Source organism: Seriola aureovittata, chromosome 6, assembly GCF_021018895.1.
Source record: "Seriola aureovittata isolate HTS-2021-v1 ecotype China chromosome 6, ASM2101889v1, whole genome shotgun sequence".
NCBI classification, from domain to species: domain Eukaryota; kingdom Metazoa; phylum Chordata; class Actinopteri; order Carangiformes; family Carangidae; genus Seriola; species Seriola aureovittata.
Genome location: NC_079369.1, coordinates 8,035,753 through 8,057,947, shown reverse-complemented (window position 1 = coordinate 8,057,947; position 22,195 = coordinate 8,035,753). Strand labels below are relative to the sequence as shown.

Sequence of the window (22,195 nt, the reverse complement as noted above, 5' to 3'; positions counted from 1 at the left end):
GTGCTTCGGTTTATTGACATTCTAGCCCGTTATTTAATTATTTAATTCCCAGACAGATACTAATGGAGCTGGCTAATAGATTGCGGTTGCTTTCCCTTCCTTCCAAGCTCCTGAATATACGTATAAATGGAATTAGGCTTGACTCGGTCACTGTAGGAAAGCATTCACAGTGCGATGCAAAGCCTCTCCCTCGAGACAGGATTCTCCTATAGGCACATCAACAGCTAGAAATGCACTTAGTAGCATACGCAGTCACCGAGGCATGTCATCTGCAATTATATGTGCAGATACCACAGGCAGCTTACACATAGTGTCGTCTGTGTGTTTTTGGCCTTGCTATTGGTTCTCAAGGAGATTCAGGTTGAAGAAGGTCTCCCCACTCAGCGATAAGGGGATGAAATAGCACTGAGGGGGCTAATGATGCTCAGTGGGGGAGGTTAAGCACCAGATTGCAGAGTTACATTGTGTGCATGGTGTGTGTGTGTGTGTTAGTGTGTGTATGTGTGTATGTCAGAGCCAAGGGAATGATCCTAGCATGTCTTGGCTTTATCATAAAGGCTGTGGGGCCTTATCTGCTAACTGCTAAACACAGACACACACACACACACACACACACACACACACACACATATTGACATCCTTCTCAAACCTGTTAGTGTAAATTCTGTTAACTGTAAGTAAACCAGTCCTCATGCAAACAGAAATGCCTCACTGACCAACTCTCCCCTCCCTCGTCCTTTCCCAGGTGACCGTCTGCGCCAGACCGAGAACCGTGCAACCCGCTGTAAGGTGGAACGCCTGCAGCTGTTGATGCAGCAGAAGCGTCTGCGCAGGAAGGCTAGGAGGGACCAGCGCGCTCCTTACCAGTGGCTCCCCAACCGCAAGGCCGGACGCAGCAACAGCAACAGCAGCATGTCCAGCGAGGGCTCCCTGGACCTGGACTTTGACGATTCAGTGTGGAAACCCGACGTCAAGGCTGATTTGAAGTCTGAGTTCGTCATGGCTTGAACCGTCTGATCCCTCATGCTGGGGCATAGATTCAAAGATGTGCAAAGCATTGCTTGGGATTTACTTAAAGATACATTTTGAGGGAGTGGATATGCAGGAGGGGACACAGAACTGTTCAAAGATGTGTTGTGCAAAGAGGAAATCAGAGTTGTTTCTAGTGACTGGAGTCTGTCACATGAAAATAAAAAAAGGCTCCCTGCAGACTTTAATCCCATTCTGTCCTTCACAGTTGACCTTGTGAAAAACGGCAACAATAGCAACAGAACTTTCTTGTCATGCTTGGATTTGGACAGGCAACAACCGGACTTAACAGTGTACAAGACTTTTTTAAGGTGTGATCACAGAGACCATACCTGAACTTGAGCATAGCAGAATTCAGTGGGTGGTGGTGGTGGTGGTATTTTCAGATTTTTTTTTTCTAAGATTTGTTTTTTAAGCGCACTCTGGACAGCAATGAAGAGATCTACACTGGACTTATTAAGAGGACAGGAGCACCAGAGGCCTCAGTGTTTCCTAATCACAAGAAAGGCAGAACTGCCGAACTATGGATTATTCCAACGGGCATTCTTATCGATCTCAAAACTCACCAACCAGAGTCCAGTTTTTACCTGTTACGGGGTGGTTAAACTTTTTTCTTTTTTCCATTTTGAAACATATTATTATATTTTATAAACAAAAAATATGTAGCATTGTTCACAAAGCATTCAGGTTTTCATAAAACAGTTCAAAGTAGTTGATTTGCACATTTTCTTGATTTATAACAGCTGGTCAATGTGTGCAAGAAGAAGGAGGAGGTGGGGCCTGAAATAGAATAAAAAATGAATATGGAAGTATTGATATCAACCTCAGTGGCATAGGGTATCGATAGGAATGATTAATGAATAAACAAAATGAATTAATATTAACAGAAAGTGCTTTAGAGGATTTTAAAATCTTTAAAATGTATATGGAAAAAAATCTATTTTTATTTCTCTTCCTATCTGCTGTTTTCAAAAAACAGCAGCCCTCTGTGGCTTTAGTCAAGTCCTTGACTACCGACAGATACATCCATTCAATCATTCATTAGCTCATTCATGAATTATAGTCGTCTAGCCACAACAAATGATACGGAAAGACAATTTTCATCCAGCCCGCCTCACGTCTTACAGACCTGAATGGACTTGTTGAGGGTTTGTTTTAGTTTGTGTACATAAATGTGACAATTGGCAAAAGGTTTATGAGGGTGTGTGTATGTTTGACCTTAGTGTAAATTGATTTAGATTATCCCATGTTCTTTTCCGACTTGTCTTCTTCCAATTGACACCATAGTTTTCTCAAAATCATGATGATCAGCTGCAGCGGATGCATGGGTCATAACAGGATAAAACATCAAATTCTAAGTTGGTTCCCAGTTCTAAGCCCATGTGATGTCTACTTTTACCACAATTCCTCATGATAATGACTATTTTTTTATTGGCAAAGAGGGAGAAGAGGTGGGATCTGTATCCAGCATCATTATCTAGTGCCTCCACCAGTACATCCATTGACATATCAGGTTAGGCCTTTCACAGTTTTGCTGCTACACATGGGGACGTCAAATGAAAAAAAAAAAAAAAGTGGGAGGGAAAAGTGACTTTTCTTTGCATGCAGAAGTGTGAAATTACACTGATCTTTTTTCTATTGATGGAAGAAATAAAAAAGAAACTGGTGCTGTGAGAATGAAGGTTAACAACATGCATGAATTTGTGAAGAAAATAAACAATGCTGCTTTTGTTGGTTAGGTTTTTGTAACTTTTATTTTTCAATGTTAGAACAACAGTGTCCTGCTAAAGTATTATGACGCAAAACCAAAACAGATGAAGTTAAGTGTGGACTCACGTCTTGCTCAGCACTGAACATTCCTGTTGTGTGACAATGAAGATGATGATGAGCAAAGAGCAGCTGACTCTCTCTACTCCCTGAACGCTGGTTTTTACCCCCCATGACTCTCAAGGACCCAGACAGCCTACAAACTGATAAGCCACCTCCCCTCCTCCCAGCCTGAATGCCAACCGAGGTTCGTGTGGACGCGTTTTCACAGGGAACCAACAGGCCGGCGGATTTACAGTACTGTCCGTCTAACCTGCTCAAGAGAAGCATCTGTCTGGCGTCTGTCTCTTTATCTGTCTGTCTGTCTGTCTATCTGATCGATCGACCACCCTACCACAATTGCACTCCCAGAGATTGCAGTGAGAGATTACCTTTTTGGTGAACCTCATCTTTTTTTTAAGTGGCCTTACCTTTCACTAAAAAAATGAGACACTTGGGGACAATGGGGGCGGGAATGGTTTTTTTTTTTTTTTTTTTTGGTTTTTAAACTTTCTGTGTGTATCGTTGTCGGACTTGTTGTCATCAAGGCGCCATTTTTGTCACTGAGGACACTGGGCATCTGTTGTTTAGTGCTTTTAGCTGGTGGAGTCTCTATTATGTCAAAGGCTTCTGTGCCTTAAAAATGTTGCCCTTGCAGTGTCGGTGTCAGATTTAAGCTTGTTTTCAATGGTTGATACACACGACTGTAGTATTCGCAGCCATGAGAGTTGTAGATTTTAGGGGTAAAGCTTGTTTGAGTGAATCAAATACTATTCAAAAAGTCGGTGTTGTTCCTCAAATACGGTCTTTGTCCCATTTCTTCATTGTGTTGCCATGCTTGTTGGTCTCCGTTGTTCGAACCTCACATCCCTCTTAACTCAGTCCTCCCACCAACAAGCTACAAAAAGCTACAAATCTGTGTAACTTATGCTAATCGAGGAAGTTTACACCACAGTACTTAGATGGCAAGAAACAGCCCTAATTCAGAATAAGAAAGGTCCTCTGAGGACTCCAGACTACATGCACTTCCTTTTTCCTTGGATACAACATTATCAAAGGACAGTTTATCCCTGCCTCTCACAAATTTTATTTAATTCTTTTTTTTTTTTTTGTATATGTATACTCTATACTCTGTGTGTGCCTCACTTCTGTGTGAAACTCAAAAAGATGAAACAAAACAAAAAAGATGACAAAAGCATTACAGAGAGGGTAAAAAACAGTATGTTGGTGGAATTCTGATCACGTCATTTAAGTTGCCTGTTCTTTCTTGTAGCCAACTATTGAAAATAACAGGATTCAAGAATACAATTTACAATGTTCTAGCTCTAGACCGGTGTAGCACATGTGTGACTGTATTAATTTATGAAACCAAAATGGTAACTGTGAATTATGTATTTCTTTGTGCATTTTTTTTTAAAAGCGGGGGAGAAGGTTGTCGGGACATGGCAGCAGCTGATGTCCGAAAAAACTTTTTGTTTTTGGTGGAATATAATGGAAACAACAATATGTTTTCGAAAAAGAGAAAAAAAAAGGAAAAAAAGGAGAAAAAAAAAAAAAACGAAAAAATATATGAATATATTTTTTTTTCTTAAGCAATACATTTCAGTGTGACTTGTGATAGAACATTTTTCTTTTTTTAGGTAATAAATAAAAAACAAAATGAGTACATCAGGTTGTCTCCATGAGTATTCATTACTAACCCATTCAATAGCATTGCGTGAAAAGCTGTCTAATATTTCATGTGAGAATCTATTTCATGAGGTAACATGATACTAGAAGCATATGAAAAAGGGCCTTGGAATTGCATGGATAAAATATTATCTTACCCTATATCAAAAGCTAATGTAATTGATGATTGGACTGAACCATCTCAGCTGATAGATGGTGGAGGTGGACAAGCCTATCAACCATGGGATCAGGGACACAAGGAGTCAGGGGGCCCCTAAGAGCTCAGTGTAAATATGGATGTCCTCATCATAAATTTTTACTGTTATTACTGAAACAATTCTGTTAATAATCAGTATCTGCTAATAATGTTAGATCATATATACATACATATATATACATATATATATATATATATATATATATATATATATATGTATCTGAGCAGACTACTGAAGTTCAGGTGCAGTTTTCAACCAATAAGAAAAGTTTAGACTTTTGGTTAACCTGTGAAATGCTGCTGAAAAGGCCCATAGACCAGGGGTTATGTGTGTGCGTGTGTGGGTGGAGGGAGGTTGAAAGAGGGCAGGTGGTTCAGTGAGAGAGCCAACAGAAATGTTCTCCACATCTGCGAGTGCAGCCCGCCTCAAGATGAGACAGAATGCGAAAGTGGAGTGACAGATTGGAGAGGGAGAAAGAGCTGTGCCTCATGTGAAGCCTGTTTCCTGACACATGTACTTACAGCAAAAGGTGTTTTGAAGCAGCACTTGTAGCTCCCTGCTCTTGTTTCCAGCGAGGCTGAGAACAGAGCTTGACTTGGAGCATCAAGAAATAGCTGAAAGAGGATTGAACATGAAAGGACAAAGCTACTATATGTCAAAGCATTGCTCACCCAATAACACAGCAGACACACTGAGAGAAGCTGCAACATAGCATGATGACAGACATCTGCTTCTGTGCTTGGGTTGCTACAGTGATCCACACCTGGTGATGAGTAAAAATTAATCTAATTTAAAATGGAATCAAAGTAACTCTTATTTACACAGACTAGAATACTAGGCATCTCTCAACAGCGCAAAAATGATCCAACTTTAGCTAAAAGCCTTGGATGACTTGTATGTCTGATATTTACCACACAAATTGTCAGTAATTCCAGATTAAAAAGCCATGTGTTCCAGCCGGAGAGGCCAGGTGCCTTGTGTTGTTTACATTTTCAGCCTGATAATAGCCAAGGACTAGAAATTGTTTCCTTTGGCCTTTTCTGATGCCTGGCCTCCCTTCCTCTTTCTGCAGAGACGATTCTGGTAATGAAAGCCTCCTACTCAGTGGCCTTCTGTAAATAAGCAAACACTCTTCCTTTCTGTCCGTGGCCTGTGGTGAACGCTGGGCCAGCCAAGTTTGATAAGAGAGAAGGCTGATGAAAAGAGAATATCAATGAGAGCTCATTTGTTGATTTGCTGATCAATAGCTTATAGTCATGTATTTCCCCGAAACCACAAGTATAGATAGAGGAAATTCCAAATATGGAGCAAATGATGTTGTTTTTATCAGCTTCCATCCCAGTAAAGTACCCAAACTCTCCATGGTTCATTTAATATCTGTCACTCTGCTATTCAACCTGGTTTAATGTTGGGTAGCAGCTGCTGTCCAAAAGCCACCACAATTATTTTTAACACTGAAAGCTTTTTTGGCATTGACCTACACACAAGGATATCTGATTGTGAATCTCAACACAGATATGGACTGAAATGTGAGGGTAAAATATAAATAATCGAAAATTATGCAACCAGAACTGCTGTGGTCATTTAATTCTGAAAGACAGAAAAATAAATGTATTCCTCTCCAGACACATTTTAAACTATGTAAAAAAAAAATACTTTGCTGTGATTAATATTTTGTTTAACATAGTTTCCCCACATAAAAAGTGACAAAAATGGATAACGGGGCAGGGAGCACGTCTACTCTTACTTCCTCATTGAGAAATTTGGATTAGGCTTTGTGCCCCGCCCACCACCGCTGCTTGCGCTAGATTGACAAGTGAAACGGTGGTACCCATCAATATTGTTAGTGGAGGAAACAGGCCACAGCCATATGTTTGAGCCTAAATCTGACCCAGACTCAGGAGTTTGTTCAGGAGTGAGGATATTGTTTTGCACCAAAATTGGCGACGAGAAGACATATCAGAAAGGTAAGCTAGTTATTTGTTTGTGTTGTTTGTTAGCTTGTAACTGGGGATAGCAGACAGAGTGGCTGTGCTAATGCAAACTCTCGCTCTCATGACAAGGTTTCGCTGACCGGTGAAAGTGTATCAAGATGGTTTGAGTTGGAGGAAACATTGAAGAGACTCAGCCACATGTTTGAGTCTCAGTCAGACTCGGATGAGGAGTGTGTTGTGCACCAAAGTCAGTGACTAGCTAGCATATTAGGACGGTTAGCGCAGTTAGCATCTTTTATTTTTATATATATATATGTATATAGATATTTATTAGCTTGAAAACTGACAGTGGCTGAATCAGTGTTAGTGGGTGTGTTAAATTGCAAACTCTTGCTCTCTGTACTGACAAGCTTTCCGGTTTAATTCGCCCGACCCCGACCCCATAGGTTGATGGGATTGGTTCCTTAGGTGTGTGACATAGGAAACTCTAGTTGTCAGAATCTGTTTTTATGACACTGTCATTGGTTCACTGCCTTTCCAAGGTGGAAATACACAGTCATGGCGTTGACTGATTATTTTGGTCACAATAGGTCTTGTATTAAATATCATATGGACATGTTGACAAGGTTAAAAACTTGATTTTCAATGGAGGGGGTCATCTATAAAGGACAACCTCCCTCTAGTTTTACAAGCCTTGTTCAGTCTTGCATTCTGTCTCTCAGCATTTATCTGTTGCTCTCAGACCTATGCTCAGCTTTTTCTTTTTTAAAGGAGGTCTGTAATTTCCTAAAACCCTTGGGACACTCATAGTTTTCAGCAAACATTACTCAAACAGAAGTCATTTGTTAGGGATTACTTTCAGCTGCGGATGAATACATATTTGTCGCTCTAACAAGTGTTTATGGCGGCAGGGCAGTGTATGTCGGATTGACTCAAATTAAACCATGACCACTGACAGTTCTCTATCCTGACTGGCTGGAGGGTTTATTATTAACTTAATATATGAACTTTTAGTAACCAAACACCTTTGAGGTTTGTTGCAATTGTAAATGAATGTATCACTATTAAACTGTAGGTGAAGACAGCAACGCTCAGTTTTGGCTGCAGAGCTTGGACCACCAGTTTTTGGACAACAACAGAGCTCTATGACACAAAGGGATAAGATATATCAGGCCCTGGATACATAAACAGTACTGGTTAGTAGGATCATTGTTGTTTATTGTTCTTGGTCTTTTCATGGGATTTACAGACAATAAGAAAAAAGTATATATAAATACCAAAATTCTTATCCTTTGTGTGGATGTTTTTATTTATTTGTTTATGTAACATTTTTCTCGATTCATGAATTTTGAAAACCTAAAAAAAATATGGCTAAAAAAGAGAAAGAACCAAACTTTATAATGCCAATATGCTTGTTTGATGAGAAAGTTACCGCCTCTGAGACAAAACAAACCACAAGCGAAAATGTTGACATATATTCCCAATGAATATTGCAGGTGTACCTACCGATCTGATTCTGCTCTTTTTGACTGCTCACTGTTTTCAGCTTTGCATTTTACTGGATATAACATGAGCTCGAAGCGCAGCAGTGCGCTTATAAATTCTCATGGCTTCCAGTCATACTGCAACTATCAAGAGCCTCTTCTGAGAAGTCACTGCCTATTTCTGACTGCATCTGACTGTCAGTCTCAGCCTCCACACTTATCTGCCGCTTTCTGCAAGCTTGCTGTCTGTGGATGTAACTGACTTTAGAGACAGAAAAGAACAGAGAGAGAGACAGAAAGACAGATGGAGAGAGAGAGAGAGAGAGAGAGAGAGAGAGAGAGAGAGAGACTCAGCTGCCACCGCAAACTGAAACCCTGTGGCTCTGGGATTGAGAGGAGTTCCGCAGAGTTGGGGTTTCACAAGTCGTTGTGTGATCTAAGATAAGACACGCTCAGCTGTATCCTCCCGTCACTTTAAATACACACACACGCACAGACACACACCCCACACACACACACACACACACACACACATAAGCGTAACGGAAAATATTCCAGGATGTCGCACTGCAAGAACACGAATGTCATGTACCCTCATGTCATAATGAAAGTTCATATGTGTACTTACTTGAATGCTACTTGTGTGTCTGTGTATGTATAGCCTGCATGTGTTGTGTGCATGCTCTGAACGCTGTTTTCAAAACCACAGAAAGATGGAGGTTTTTTTTTTTTTTTTTTTGAAAGAAGAAAAAATGGATGGATTTACTGTAATTCAAAAAAAGTTTGTGTTTTCTCTGTATATTGGAGAATCACAGTGTCACAGATCAGCAGAGATAGATTAGCCTTTAAATGAACGCTGTTTTTTTCTTAAAACTTTCTTAGCACTTGCTTTCTTCCTGAGAGTTCATTAGAAGATTATACCAATCTCATGGCTATACAGTAGATATGAAGCCACAGCCAGAACACTGTCTGATGGTAACAATCTGACTATGAGTGGCTCTATAGTTCAGTAATTCATGTTATAGCTCATCTGTTTAAATTAAACAAAAACTACAGTATAAAAACTAAGATAATTGGCTGTTAGCAGTAGGCTAGCTTCATATTTACACAACCATTATAGCTGTACATTTAAAGGCTAAAAGTTACTTTTCATTTTCAAGCCTCGCTGTTCCTCAAAACCTTCCCTTTTCGCTGTTCTGACATTTTTTGTTTTCATTTCTCTTGTTAAAGTAGATGCTTTTATCATTTTACATGGGGACGGCAAACAACTTCTTTTCTCTGATGAAAGCCCCATCTGCACAAGAGAGTAATGAAGCGAACACAGTGAAGATGCATTTTCTTCAGGTCAGGGCATAAACATCAGAGCTAGGCCTTAGAGTCTCCTCCTCTGCAAGACCCAGGGCTGTTCGCATGGTCAGCAGGGACCTTGTTGTCTTTTGTCTGTTCTTGTTTGTTCCCTGCACAGTTGAAAGAGAAGAATGGCTTTCTGTTTGAAACATTACCTGATGGATATTTATGCAGCTGTGAGGCTGTGAGGAGAACCTTTGATATCTTTTTCAGGCTTCACACACACACACACACACACACACACACAAACACATACACACACACACACACACAGCTCCTCTGTGAAACCCTGAACAAGCCATCACTGGGCCATTGCCGGACAAGTGAACACACACATATGCACTTATTACACTCAAAGGTGTTCAGCTGTCCATCCCCATCAGTGTGGAGCCCACTTTGGAGTTTGACCTCATGACCCACGAGGGGTAGTGCCACAGAGGTCATGGTTAAAATAAACCCCCCCAAACTATGTAAACAGGATGTGTACATCCACCCAGACATATGGCACTCACTAATCAAAAGCCACTGAGCTGAGAGAAAAACAAGTGGAAATCAACTCCACTGAAGCTACGAGCGCACGGTGTTAGTACAAACCTGCTGTACTGTAAAATAAATGGACCAAGCTGCTTAGCAACAAAATCAGCCTCTGGAGCTCAGAGATAGTTCTTTTATCAAAGGCACTGTAATTTATTTTAAGACTGAGACAAATACTTGTGAGAGGGAATTATACATGTCAAAGTATTATGTACAGAGAGTGGAGGTCCCTCTCACCAATAATAGACCATGATGCACTGATAATGAGATGGTTCAAACAGGTCGGTTGGTTTCTTATCAGGCATATACCTAGCATTACTGCCTCCAATCATGTTGGGTAGACTTGTACGTCTGCATGTTCCTAATATTACAATTAAGAGAACACACCTTTGACGTCTTGTGCTTCAAACCATATGTGCACCTATCTTGAAATGTGTTGTTTTCAGTCCTGGTAGCTGGCAGATATAAGTGTCTTACCATTCAGTGCAATAAATTCTTACCTTGCAATGTGGGTTATAATAAGCTTGATAATCTGAATTCCTGTTTTCTTTCGATTCATTCATTCAGTCTGACATTGTGTTCATGTAAGCTGATTGCTTTTTGGGAAGTGAGGGTATTTTGTTTTGCCCTAACTAGTCAGTAGCCGGCGATGTACAGCTCCTGCTGACGTTGTAATTGAAAATGAAAGTTGTGGTAGTTAACCTAGCATTTTTCACTACAGTCAAAAAAAATAACAGACTTGTTTTTGGTTTTAGATTTTACTCTTCATTATTAGTGCAAACAATTTTAAGCTTGAACGTCAAGGATCATTCTTGACCACAGAAACACTGTCACCTCAGGGTCCATTTAGCAGCTGTTCTAGAGCTTTTCATCATATCTCATGATATTCACCAACAGATGGAAATTGCCCAGTTTTCAAAGACTTGGAGATCTTCAAATTTACACTTTTACACACTGATAAATCACTTTAAGTTAGGTGAAATTTCAACATCTACGCATTCATGAGGACTCCCATCTGCTATTGAAGATCATATGATATGATTGAAAGCTCCAGACCAGCTGGACCTTGAAGTTAGATTGCTTTGTCAAAAGTCATGTTTTTTGTGCTTTAGTTGGTCTTGTTAGTAATTGGTTACAATTACATCGCAGGTTACTCTCATTTTCCTAAAAATGTGGATCACTTCATCTTTTGTGATTTTGTAGTGGTGTACTCAAACCTTTTACTTCATAGTTTCCTTTTGTGGCTGTCTCTGTGTGTCAACATCCGCACGCTGTGTGTGCGAGGGTTGCTGTTACCTACAGATTTAGCACTTGGGAGGTTTCTGGCAACTGTCATATGTCAAATGCTCTTTTTGTTGGTGTCCTCCACCTGTCTGTCTTTCTTCTGAGAAAAAGATCAGGTACCTTTCAGCAGTTGCCCCAGTGACCTTTAGCAGCTGTGGGGGTGAAACTGGCTGAGCCTCCCTCACCTCATCCTAGTTCTCTTGCTCTCTCTGTATCTCTCCCTGTCTCGTGTCTAAATACGTAGACCGTATTACAGAGCTGCTGTACCACACATTCCCAATCTTTGTTTTTTTTTCTTTAAGCCTTACATGAGAATGATTGTAGCTTGAATGACATTGAAGCAGCACAGTAAGATGTGCCCTTGCCACATAAGTCAATAGCACACGTTCTTCCCTTCACGGCCTTTGTTGACACATTACATGAGAGCATTACACAGCATATCTCAGCACGAAAAAGCCCTGACAATACAAACATCAGCCCAGACTAAGATATAATTATACACTGCAGCCTGGTATGGCAGAAAATGTCTGTAAATGCTGAACTGGCCTGAACAATCCAGCATTAATAAAGTACAATCCTGGTCTCAGTTTGGAGTCTCGAGAGCCTCACCTACAGTAGATATCCAGGCTTGTAGCCTAATTAGGCCTGTGTCGGAGTTAATTGTGAGAAGTGTACTGTTGCTGCTCGGTGCTGACCATGCTTCTTGTACAAACGATGTGATTTCTCGTGCTAAGCACTCAATGAAAAGGACAGGCCAGCAGTTTGGATGCCCTCCAACAGGTATTTGTGGCAGCCAGAGCTGGCAGGGCATGAGGGCAGAAGGGAGGGAGAGATACAAGGAGTTAGAGAGTGAGGCAGATAAATGTACATTTTTGCTGCTTCCTTCCCTGCCGTCTACACTCGCCCCCTCGATCCCTCTTGCCCCACTTATTCAGCCACCCTTCCATCCATCCACCCTTGGCCCCCATTAGTGAATGCGGAGCTAGGAGTTATGGAATGGCTTTACAGTATGTGGAAACAGCTGAGGTCATGGATACAGACAGAGTGCATGCAGCCTCGTGCGCTGAATGTAAATGAGTTGGCCTTTCTCCAGCCGGGAGCTGAGCTGAGCTGCGCGTGATCTTGTCTGCCCCTCCCTCTGAGATGCTGGGCAGGGCAGGGATCCTGCTAATCAGCCCAAAATATGTATGACAGTAGTCAGTGCTTAGAAAAGGACAGAGATCTTTCACTCTTGAACACAAAATAAGGACACTTCTTGACTGCTATCTCTCAGTCTTTCCCCTCTTTTTGTTGCCTTGGCTTGCAGAGCGTGTAGTGAGGAAACACCGCTCATGTGCGTGGGTTTAACATAGTTTCCACTGACAGAAGGTGAATATCAAACTTCCTCCAAAGAGAGACAAACTCAACTGCAAGAGGGACAAAAGAAATTGCAAGAGAAGGTGAAAAGCTCTAAAAATGCTTGTTTGTTTGGCGCAATCTTGTTAACAACAGAGAAATGGATTGCTTCCATGCTGTGTAGAGCGGTGTAGTGCTGTGTAGCCCCAGTATAATTTACATTAAGATCAAATAACAGACTCCAACTTAACATAAACTGCTTTATATATTATCCTTTGTTCTACAGTCCCTTGAAATCCCATGTCAAGTAGCATACACATTTACATTCCATTTGACTGTAAGTGGAGATAATTGTGTGTAAATGGGTGCAGTTTTATACTCCTGATAGGGAGCATAGCACAGGGCTATGTTTTTGTGTGAAGTGCATGTGTGTGTGTGTGTTGTGTGTGTGTGTGTGTGTGTGTGTGTGTGTGTGTGTGTGTGTGTGTTGATACTGTTAATGGTATCTATTTGACTTTGGGGGAAGCCCTGTGCCCATTGTTCATAAAACCCCATATATGGTAATGTAAACACAGCGCTTCGTAATTCCTCTGGAGCGTGCACACAAAAATGAATGAACACAGGAAGACCCACTCTGGCAGGAAGTGGCAGCTGCTGCCATGGTAACAAACTGAAACCCGAAGCAGCGAGTGAGAGAGACTCGCCTTTCTCACTGTCTTGACGTCATTTCTAGTACACTACAACTAAAAGGCAGCAGCTGCAGATCACACACAGACGCAAACAAAAAAAATACAGGGAACTTTTGAATGCTTACAGAAAAATGATGAGAGACCAAATATTTTGTCACCACTGACCTTTCAAGAAAATCATTGGACTGGAAAATCCCCATATGTTTATCAGAATCAAGGACAGTGATATTAAAGAAGCATTTACAGCATTAACAATAATAACAGTATTAAACATGTGACTGATGAATATGCAAATATTGTCTGTTTTTATGCCAAATTTGCAATATGGTCGCAACACATTTTTTAAATTAGCACTATTATGTTTACGGCTTAGTGTTGTATGAAACAAGTGCAGTTTTACTGTTTACACAACCACTGGTTTAGTTAATCTGCGCTTCTCAGTTTGGCAGAGAATACATGCCAGCAGGACGTTACCAAAATGATAGAGAGAGAAGTGGGAGCAATCAGATAATTTTCTGAAATTACGTTGTGAGGCTTCAGAGGATGAAATACAACACAACAATTGCCACCACCAGCTGGAAGGGTGATGAAGATGGTGGAAAAACTGGGAATCGGAGAAGGGGCTTCATGCATGCATTAGAGATGGAGCACAAAAAAAAAAAAAAAAAAAAAAGTCATGCTGTCAGATTTTTAGGTCATGGCTCAAATAGAAGTATGTCATAGCGCTAGCTGCCTTCAGGGCTGAAACATTTAACTCATTCCTTCTGTGCAGGAAAGCGTTTTTTATATTATTATTTATAGCAGTAACTAGCAAGAAAATCTTTCTTCCCTTAACTAAATATGTTTTGCTTTTATTTCTGCCCCATTCAGGTGGAACAGCCGTTGCTACAAATATAAATCAAATTCAATAAGGAAAGTCCACAAAACAGGGAAATATGGAACTAACAAAAGGGCCACCCACTTTCCAAGCAGGTGATTTGTTGCCAGTCAAAGAGTAAAGCGTCCTGGGCCCAAGAAAACTACTCCCTCATGGTCTGGCTCATCTTTCCCTCACCTTTCTCCCCCTTGCCACCTAATTAAAAACTCCAGTATGTATCCAGCTCCAGTCTCTACAACAGTCCCTCTCTCATTAGCGGTAGCGGCATATCCTTTGTAATTAGCTGTTGCCTCTTAATGGTGCTGCCGTTTATTAGAATTGAGGTTTAAAGAAAGGTGGGGGTCAGATTTCGTTCGCCCCTTAAGGCTAAATCCATAGACAACAAACCTCTTTTAAATGGGCGAACCAGAGGGGATACAAGTGTGTGTGTGTGTGTGTGTGTGTGTGTGTGTGTGTGTGTGTGTGTGTGTGTGTGTGTGTGTGTGTGTGTGTGTGTGTGTGTGTGTGTGTGTGTGTGTGTGTGTGTGTGTGTGTGTGTGTGTGTGTGTCTTGGTGTGTGTGTCTTGGTGTGGGGGCTTATAGTGCATAAAGCACGTGCAAGAGGATATCGAGGGGGCTTAGAAGAGGAGTGTCTGCATGCACATAGGGGAGGTTGGGGTAAACCCTGAGCTCACCGCCAGCTACACTGACCCTGTGATGCGTACATGTGATGGGAGGCCCAGCTTCAGTAACACACTCACCTACGGACAAACATCTGCTTTTTTGGCACTGTAATCATCCAGACAGATTTGTTCCCCACCTCCTCCACCTCGCCATTGTCCCTCTTTTTCCTACAGCGCTCTGAAAGACGAGGGACAGGTGCTGCTGCCTCATGGGTTTTAAGCTCTGCAGAAATTGTCTTCCACTCATTAGCCCATTGCACCCCCCCCCCCCCCCCACACACACACACACACACACACACACACAGTGATGGAAACTGAGGATTGTTATTTCGTGTCTGTCAGTGGTTATGATTTATGATGGTAAATCTCTCAGAAGAGCCATACGTTGAAACATCTGTGTCTGTGGAAGGTTGTAGGAGTCTGAGGTGTCAGCAGTTGTGTTCCCAAATTGTGCTTTTTGTTGGAACCGTTTTACTTGATCTGTTGGGTCACTGGTAGTCAGAAGACTGTACTATGTAAGTCTGGAACATTTAGGTTTAAATGTTAGGGTCAGTGAACCAAATACAAGCGAGAGCCGGGGTTGTAGCAATCCCTAAGGAAATGTCCTCAGTATTAATGTTAGGTATTTAGGGGAGTTTAACAACCTAAGAAATAGCTGTACAACAATTACATACAAATGTAGTCTGATTCTGATATTCTTAAGGTCCAATATCTTCAAACGGGATTAGGGTTAGGGATTGTTTTTTTGGCAGAACAAACTAAATAAAAGTAAAATAAAGGGTTATATGTGCTAATTTCATTTCATTTCATTGTTACCATGAAAATGTTCAATGGCAAAAAGAAATTACCAACACTGCACAGATGTGTAGAGGAGAAGAGTTGCATGGATGGATTTACATATAACTTTTTTATTTTTCAATATTGAATCTCAGTAAAAATGTCAATGACTATTTTTTCAATACTTAATAGAGAATTGTGTGACAATGGTAATAGACCATTGGCTTACCTAATCTAAGTACTTTGAGTTGCTTAAATATGACCGTAAAAACAGGAGCAGATATTGTAGGCAAAACAGATTAAATGTTTGAATATCTTGCATTGACAGTGAATAGTTTGCAGATTTGTTCAGCACAAATGTTTCCTCAGTAAGTTAATAAAAACAAAATATACGCAGAATCATTTGTTACCCCATGCACAAAACAATTTACTGTTACAGCTTAGTCGTTTATGAATGTATTTTTAGGAGACAGGGTTGGCAGGGCTGTTAGTTATAAAATCTGATGTTGAGGTAAAATACACCTTGTCATTTTTATTTCTCTATTAGTGATGTAGTTTATGTGTCAGGGTTGTCCAGTAACAAAGGAGTCCTGAGTGACACATCACCAGCCCTCCAGTAGATACCTCTGAGTGTGATCCAATTGTCCATGGTGGGATCAGTGGATCATCCGGGACCCTCCTGCTATGCTCCCCTCCCTCCCCCCTCCCCCATAACAGTGTGAGGCCCCTGGTACAACAGGGGGGTGATGATCAATAGGGATTTTGTGTGTTTGATTGTCTGTGTGTGTATATGAGTGTCTGCGGTGGTTGTTTGGTGTCTGTTTCCCAGTGTGTGTGTGTGTGTGTGTGTGTGTGTGTGTGTGTGTGTGTGTGTTTAAGTGATGTGGGGAGGGGTTGGAGGGGGAGAGGTGTCTTTTAGTTCAGTGCTATGGTTGTGACTGATAGGGTAGCGGGCCCCAGCGTGTGGGGGCCCAGGGGACCGGCTCTGTATTGGCGGACTCTGTAGAGAGGCTTTCTGTTCCCCCATCGATCCCAACATGTCAATTAGACTGACTCAAATAAATGTGCCCTCAGCCTCAGCGGGCCGGCCGTATGCAGAGCCTCCCCATGTAAACGACACCCACACATCAGCCCCCGTGTCACCGGAGCCGGGGCGATACCAAAGGGCCTTCTGGGTTAGAATTGACCGAGAGCTTTTCCGCTGCACAGATTGTTTTTCTCTTTGACCCCGGCTTCTGCTCGTGAGCAGTGCGACAATGTGTGTGACGCTGCAGAGATCATAGGTGATTTACCTTCTGTGGCTCACACTTTCTCTTTGGTTTCTCTGAAAACCAACTGCAGTTTACAATAATGAAAACACATGTGCAATGTGCCCCAAGCTTGTTTTTGTTTTGAAGAAGAAGAAAAAATGGTAATTGGCTGAATAATAGCATGAAACCGAGGTTGTTTGCTCTTGTCAAAGACTTTCGATAACCTTTCAGTGAAGTACGCAGAGGTGTTTTGCTGCAAGATCTCAGGTCCTTTTTTTTTACCATTGTGAGTATAAATTACACATTACTGCAAACGATGAAAGGCTTTTATTGGAGTAGTTTTTCATGCTTTATGTAGAAGAGTTCACATTGATGCATGTACTAATACTGGTAACATCATCAAAGAGCAAAATCCATCACACGTTTACATTCAAAGCAAAAGTCTGACATTTTGGAAAGTAAGCTTATTTGTTTTTGACAGTTAAATGAGGAAATTTATTCCACTCTCGTGTCTCTGTAAATCAGGAGCCAGCAGTAGTTAGCTTAGCCTAGCATAAAGACTGGAAACGGCTAGTCTGGCTCCGTCTCAAGGAAACAAAATCCACTTACTAGCGCCTTTAAAACTCCCAAATTATAGAAATGTCACGATAGTTTGTTCAATATGTCCAAAATTCAAAGTGTAAAAATAACAATTTGCTGCTTTCATCAGGATTTTTGTGAAGCACAATTTTTTTGTCAGCTACAAAGAAATGAGATAAACAGAGCTTTAGTTTGCTAGTAGGTGGATTTTTTTTGTGGATATCACAGAGACAGGCTAGCTGTTTCCCTGTTTCCAATCTTTGCGCTAAGCTAAGCTAACCGGCAACTGGCTGTAGCTTCATATTGAAGAGACAGATATGAGAGTGGTGTCAATCTTCACATCAAACACTCCCCCCAGAAAGTGATAAAGCATATATAAATTTTTGCTTTAAAACCAGTTTTAAACACAAGATTATTGCTCTAATCAGTTTGAACACACACGCATGAACACATGCAGACACACATTGACACAAATAGACACTTTAAGGACCTGGATGAGACCATAAAATTGACTGTGTCCAAACAAGCCCACCATTATAGAGACAGATTGGGGGTGAAGCCTCTTGAAGATAATGACAGGGAGAAGTGAGTGACCCCCCTGACTGGAGGTGATAAACGATACTACCTCTGTCTCTTCCCCTCACTCTATCACCCCCTCTTGCTCCATATTCACTCCTCTCCATCACCCCTCTAAACCCAACTCTTCACGCCTCCTTCCCCTGAGCAGACACCCCTGTGAGAGGACGCCCCACCCTCCTTCCACCCCCTACTCTCTACCCCTCTGTACTGATCAGTGGGATTTACTGTGCAGTCGTCCATAGTTCTCAGCCGGTCACACACGCCCTCTGGATCGATCCAGGTCGAATTCAATTTGTAAGATATTATGTATTGATCCATGTGCTCCGTCCTGCTCCCACCCCCCTAACCCACACCGTCTGTGAAGCTCTGGCAGGCGCTCATTGACCCACATGCACGATTCTTTGGATCATCATCATCACACAAGTGTGGCAGTCTGAGCTAGTATTAGGGTTGGTGGCCTTAGGCTTATAGAAGTGACCCTCAATTACATCTGCTGCCCAAGATCTTCTACACAACATCTAAGACTGTAAAATAGAAGTCAGCTTCTGATGAGGGCACTGCTTGGGTTGAAAAAATACAGCTCAGAATCTATGATGACTCCTTTGTCAATGCGCCACAGCCCTCTTTTATGAAAATTTGTCACTTTGAGAAATGAGTTAAATGGAAAATTCACTTTGTCTCTTTTCTACAGATTTATTTTGCATGTTCCTTATGGAAACCCACCCCCCCACCCCCATGCTTCCACTCAAAATCACAGGCTGCCATTTGGCTTAGACAACAGGCTCTAAATCTTTCAGATCAATAGCTGTTCCCCAGTCTCTCCATCAAACCCACAAGTAAATAATTCAAATGAGATAGTTAAGCCCCTTAGAATATAAATTATGGAAAAAAAAAATCCTCATTGTGATTTCGATGTGCGATTTACGGGCATAACAGTCACTGTGGTGAACTGGGGGGGAAACAGGAATCAATGGTTAAATCAGTGCAGGTTAAATCAATGACTGCTTTGACTGGATAAATTGAGATCTGAAAAGCTTTTATGACTTTCCTATTACATTAACATCAAATATTCAAGAGGCTCCAGATCACTTTCCCATTAGGCAGATCGTGGTATCAGTGTTGTCAAAACAAAACAGCAACCACACGTTCAACCCAGTGCCTAAACATGCACATGTCAGCCGAGAAAAAACACTCAGACCCAGATTCTAGCAGACATATTACGGTGCACCACAAATGACTGACACATAAACAGATGAGCCCAGGTCCTGCATGGCGGCCACAGATAAGAGAAATAAGGTCACATGCTAACAGGGGAGAAAGCGCTACGCCAAGGTGAGCAATGGCTATGACATTTCACAAACTAGGCTAATTCCCCAGAAAATTTAGAAAGGGCACATTGCACATTATTGCATCACGATGGTGATCATGTTCAAAGCATATCAGAGTCCCTCTTTTTTTCCCTTCGCAGCTCTGGGTTTTTTTTTTCTGTGCCCTGAAATGTTCTTTGTCAAGGAAACATAACCCGTCCCAACAAGCACATACCTAAATTACCACGCTTCATGCTGTGCATTCTAAAACAAAGCTCGAAAAGTGGATATCCGCTGAAGTTACTGAATGGAACAAAGCAAAAATCTTTAAAGAACAAATGTGATTTAAATTCTTATCTCTGCCAGACGCCGCACAGAAATCCTTTGTCTCAAAAGGAGGACATGAGGGACCCTCTGCACACACATGTGCACTTAAGCGGGTAGCAGTGCACCCATGTGTGTATATGTGTGTATATTGGCTAGAGAAGGAGAGAGGCAGAGAGAGAGAGAGAGAAAGAGAGTGTGAGGGAGACGGAGGTAGTCACAAGGGTCCCTGCGGGGTGAGTGTAGGACGGCACTGTGGAGTTTCCTCGTCAGCGTGTGGGATTCCCTCTGTTTACCCCTTCACTTCCTGTCCCAGCTAGGAAGCATGAAACACTCTCTGACTCCCCTGTCAGGAAACATGAGCCCGTTCTGCTTTGTGACTCACATCATGACCTTCAGCCAAACCCTCATCACATGACAGTTTTAGAAGAGCCCAGTGGGAAATTTAAATGCTCTAAGAATACAAACGTGCATGCTGACTGTATTTTCACATCTCTCCGTTTTGCCAAGGCCCTTTAACAATAGGACATTGCTCTGGGGTAAATTTAGCCAGTGAAAAAAATATAACTAACATTGACCTCACATAGTCACTTGTTCATTTCAGAAACACAAGCTTGCAGAGGCTAAAGATAGCAGTGGTTCTAGGTTTGAAAACATTTCCATGACGATGTAGCACTCTCGTACACTTATTGCTTAGCATCATAGGTGCTATTACACTTTCACTGACCCAAATTGCAACTTGTTTATGCAACAGTGCAAAGTGACATTGGTTTGATGAAATCTGATAACAGCAGTGGCAGCTTTTCGTTTATGGCCATTAGTTTTCTATTCTCCTTCTCTGTTCTAAACAGATGAAATGCAAGATTGCTCTGAAGTATGAGCACTCACCTCTGAGCTTGTTGCTTAATGAAAATGCTCATTCAAGGTGAGCACAGTGACAAATGACAATGTGACAATCAGAATCCCAGCAGGGTCTACAACGGTTTACAATGCCACATTCAATGTAATTGCACTAGATTTGTGCTTTTACTGTGATCTTGCCTAAAAACATCTCAGTATGTCATTACAGGATGATATGCAAATTTATTATGAGTAAGCCAGCCATTGCTTATGGCCTTGGTGGGGTAAAAAAGCTCCTGAATTTCAACTGCACCTTTTTTTAGCCCCTCATAACTGGCCAGCCACGTCTCCCTGTAAACATTGTATAGTGTAGTAGATCAGTGGGGCAGCCAGTTGTATAGTACAGTAAGACTGAAAATCTCACTCAGTGAGTGAGAGATGGAATGAACATCTGGGCACATGGAGTAATGTGGGTTTCACCATCAGCGAGCACAGAAACCTGAAATTAATCTTCTGCTAGCTAGCAAAACATTTCCTAGAACAAATTTAAATTTCACAAAATTGTAAAGGAAGTTCACTCGTTCCACTTACTCAAAAAGGTTACTGCTACAGGCAACTCAACGTATGCAGCTCATTAAGGACCTAATGAAAAAATCTCTGGCCAACATCAGCATTTGTAGATTTCTAAACCTCTGGCAAGCCTTAACACATAATTTCTCACTAATTTCTTCTTATTCACTTCAAAAAAACATTAATTATTCCTTGGGAAGGGTAATTTGTTACACTTCTTGTAACATTACTTCTTCATAATTCAGCTGTGGCAATTTAATGTTCACTTTGCCTTCATTAAAACTGGGTAAGTTGAGTAAATCAAAGCAGTGACAATAGATCTACACAAAGGTAACTTTTCTGTACTCTCTGGAAGTAGCCCGCATGGCGCTAAAAAGTTTTTGAAGTGCTTAGCAAGCAACAAGGTAGATCAATAAGGTTGAGTTATTCCAGCATATATAATTCACCACAAATGAAGAAACAAGATAAGAGCGTTCAGTATGCTAACATCCTCACAGTGAGGCTGATGGGAAAGCATTTAGATTTGCAGTTATCTGGCCATAAACCAATGTATTAGACAAAATAAGACTTGGTGATGGTGTTAGATGAAAAGTCAGGGATCACCAAACTTATTAAGATTCATCCTGTGGAGAACCTGAACGTTTGAACGCAATCCATCCCACATTGTTTTTGAGATACTTCACTGGAAACGTGCACCTCATGGTGGCGCAACAGAAAAAGTCAGAGGATCAACATAGTCATTAGGGTTCATACTCTGGGGACGATGGCGTGTTCCTTTACATCTGGAGAGTATGATTTGTAGGCGGAGGTGTCTCTGTAGCACCACAACGCTTATGGTGTTCACAATGCACAAAAGTGTTGTGACACATTTTATCTTTATCAAAAAAAATAGCAGATCCTGTGATTTTTTTTTTTTTTTTTTTTTGCAGCTCCTATCCTTGGCCATCCTGCGATTTCGATTATATTTTGATTAATTGTGCAGCCCTCAGACGAATCGTTTCTATTTTTGGAAATTGCCTAACCATCAAATTTATTTCCATTTCATTTTCACTCCGTTCTCTGTCTTTGGAATCCGTTGAAAACAACTCAGCAAAACCTTTGA

At 41.3% G+C, this 22,195-nt stretch overlaps 1 protein-coding gene and 1 long non-coding RNA gene across 3 annotated transcripts in view; both read left to right on the top strand.

The window, feature by feature from the left end:
• Window positions 1-4,506, top strand: part of midn (midnolin) — a 28,968-nt gene extending 24,462 nt beyond the window's left edge. For both annotated transcript variants that reach the window (XM_056378456.1, XM_056378457.1), the window contains exon 8: window positions 746-4,506. In XM_056378456.1, coding sequence (XP_056234431.1) covers window positions 746-1,008 — 263 coding nt within the window. In that variant the 3' untranslated portion in view covers window positions 1,009-4,506. The remainder of the gene's footprint in view (window positions 1-745) is intronic.
• A 1,917-nt stretch (window positions 4,507-6,423) lies between these two features.
• LOC130170475 (uncharacterized) overlaps window positions 6,424-22,195 on the top strand; it is a 41,541-nt gene continuing 25,769 nt past the window's right edge. The window contains exon 1 of the long non-coding RNA XR_008827999.1: window positions 6,424-6,688. This is a non-coding gene — a long non-coding RNA (uncharacterized LOC130170475). The remainder of the gene's footprint in view (window positions 6,689-22,195) is intronic.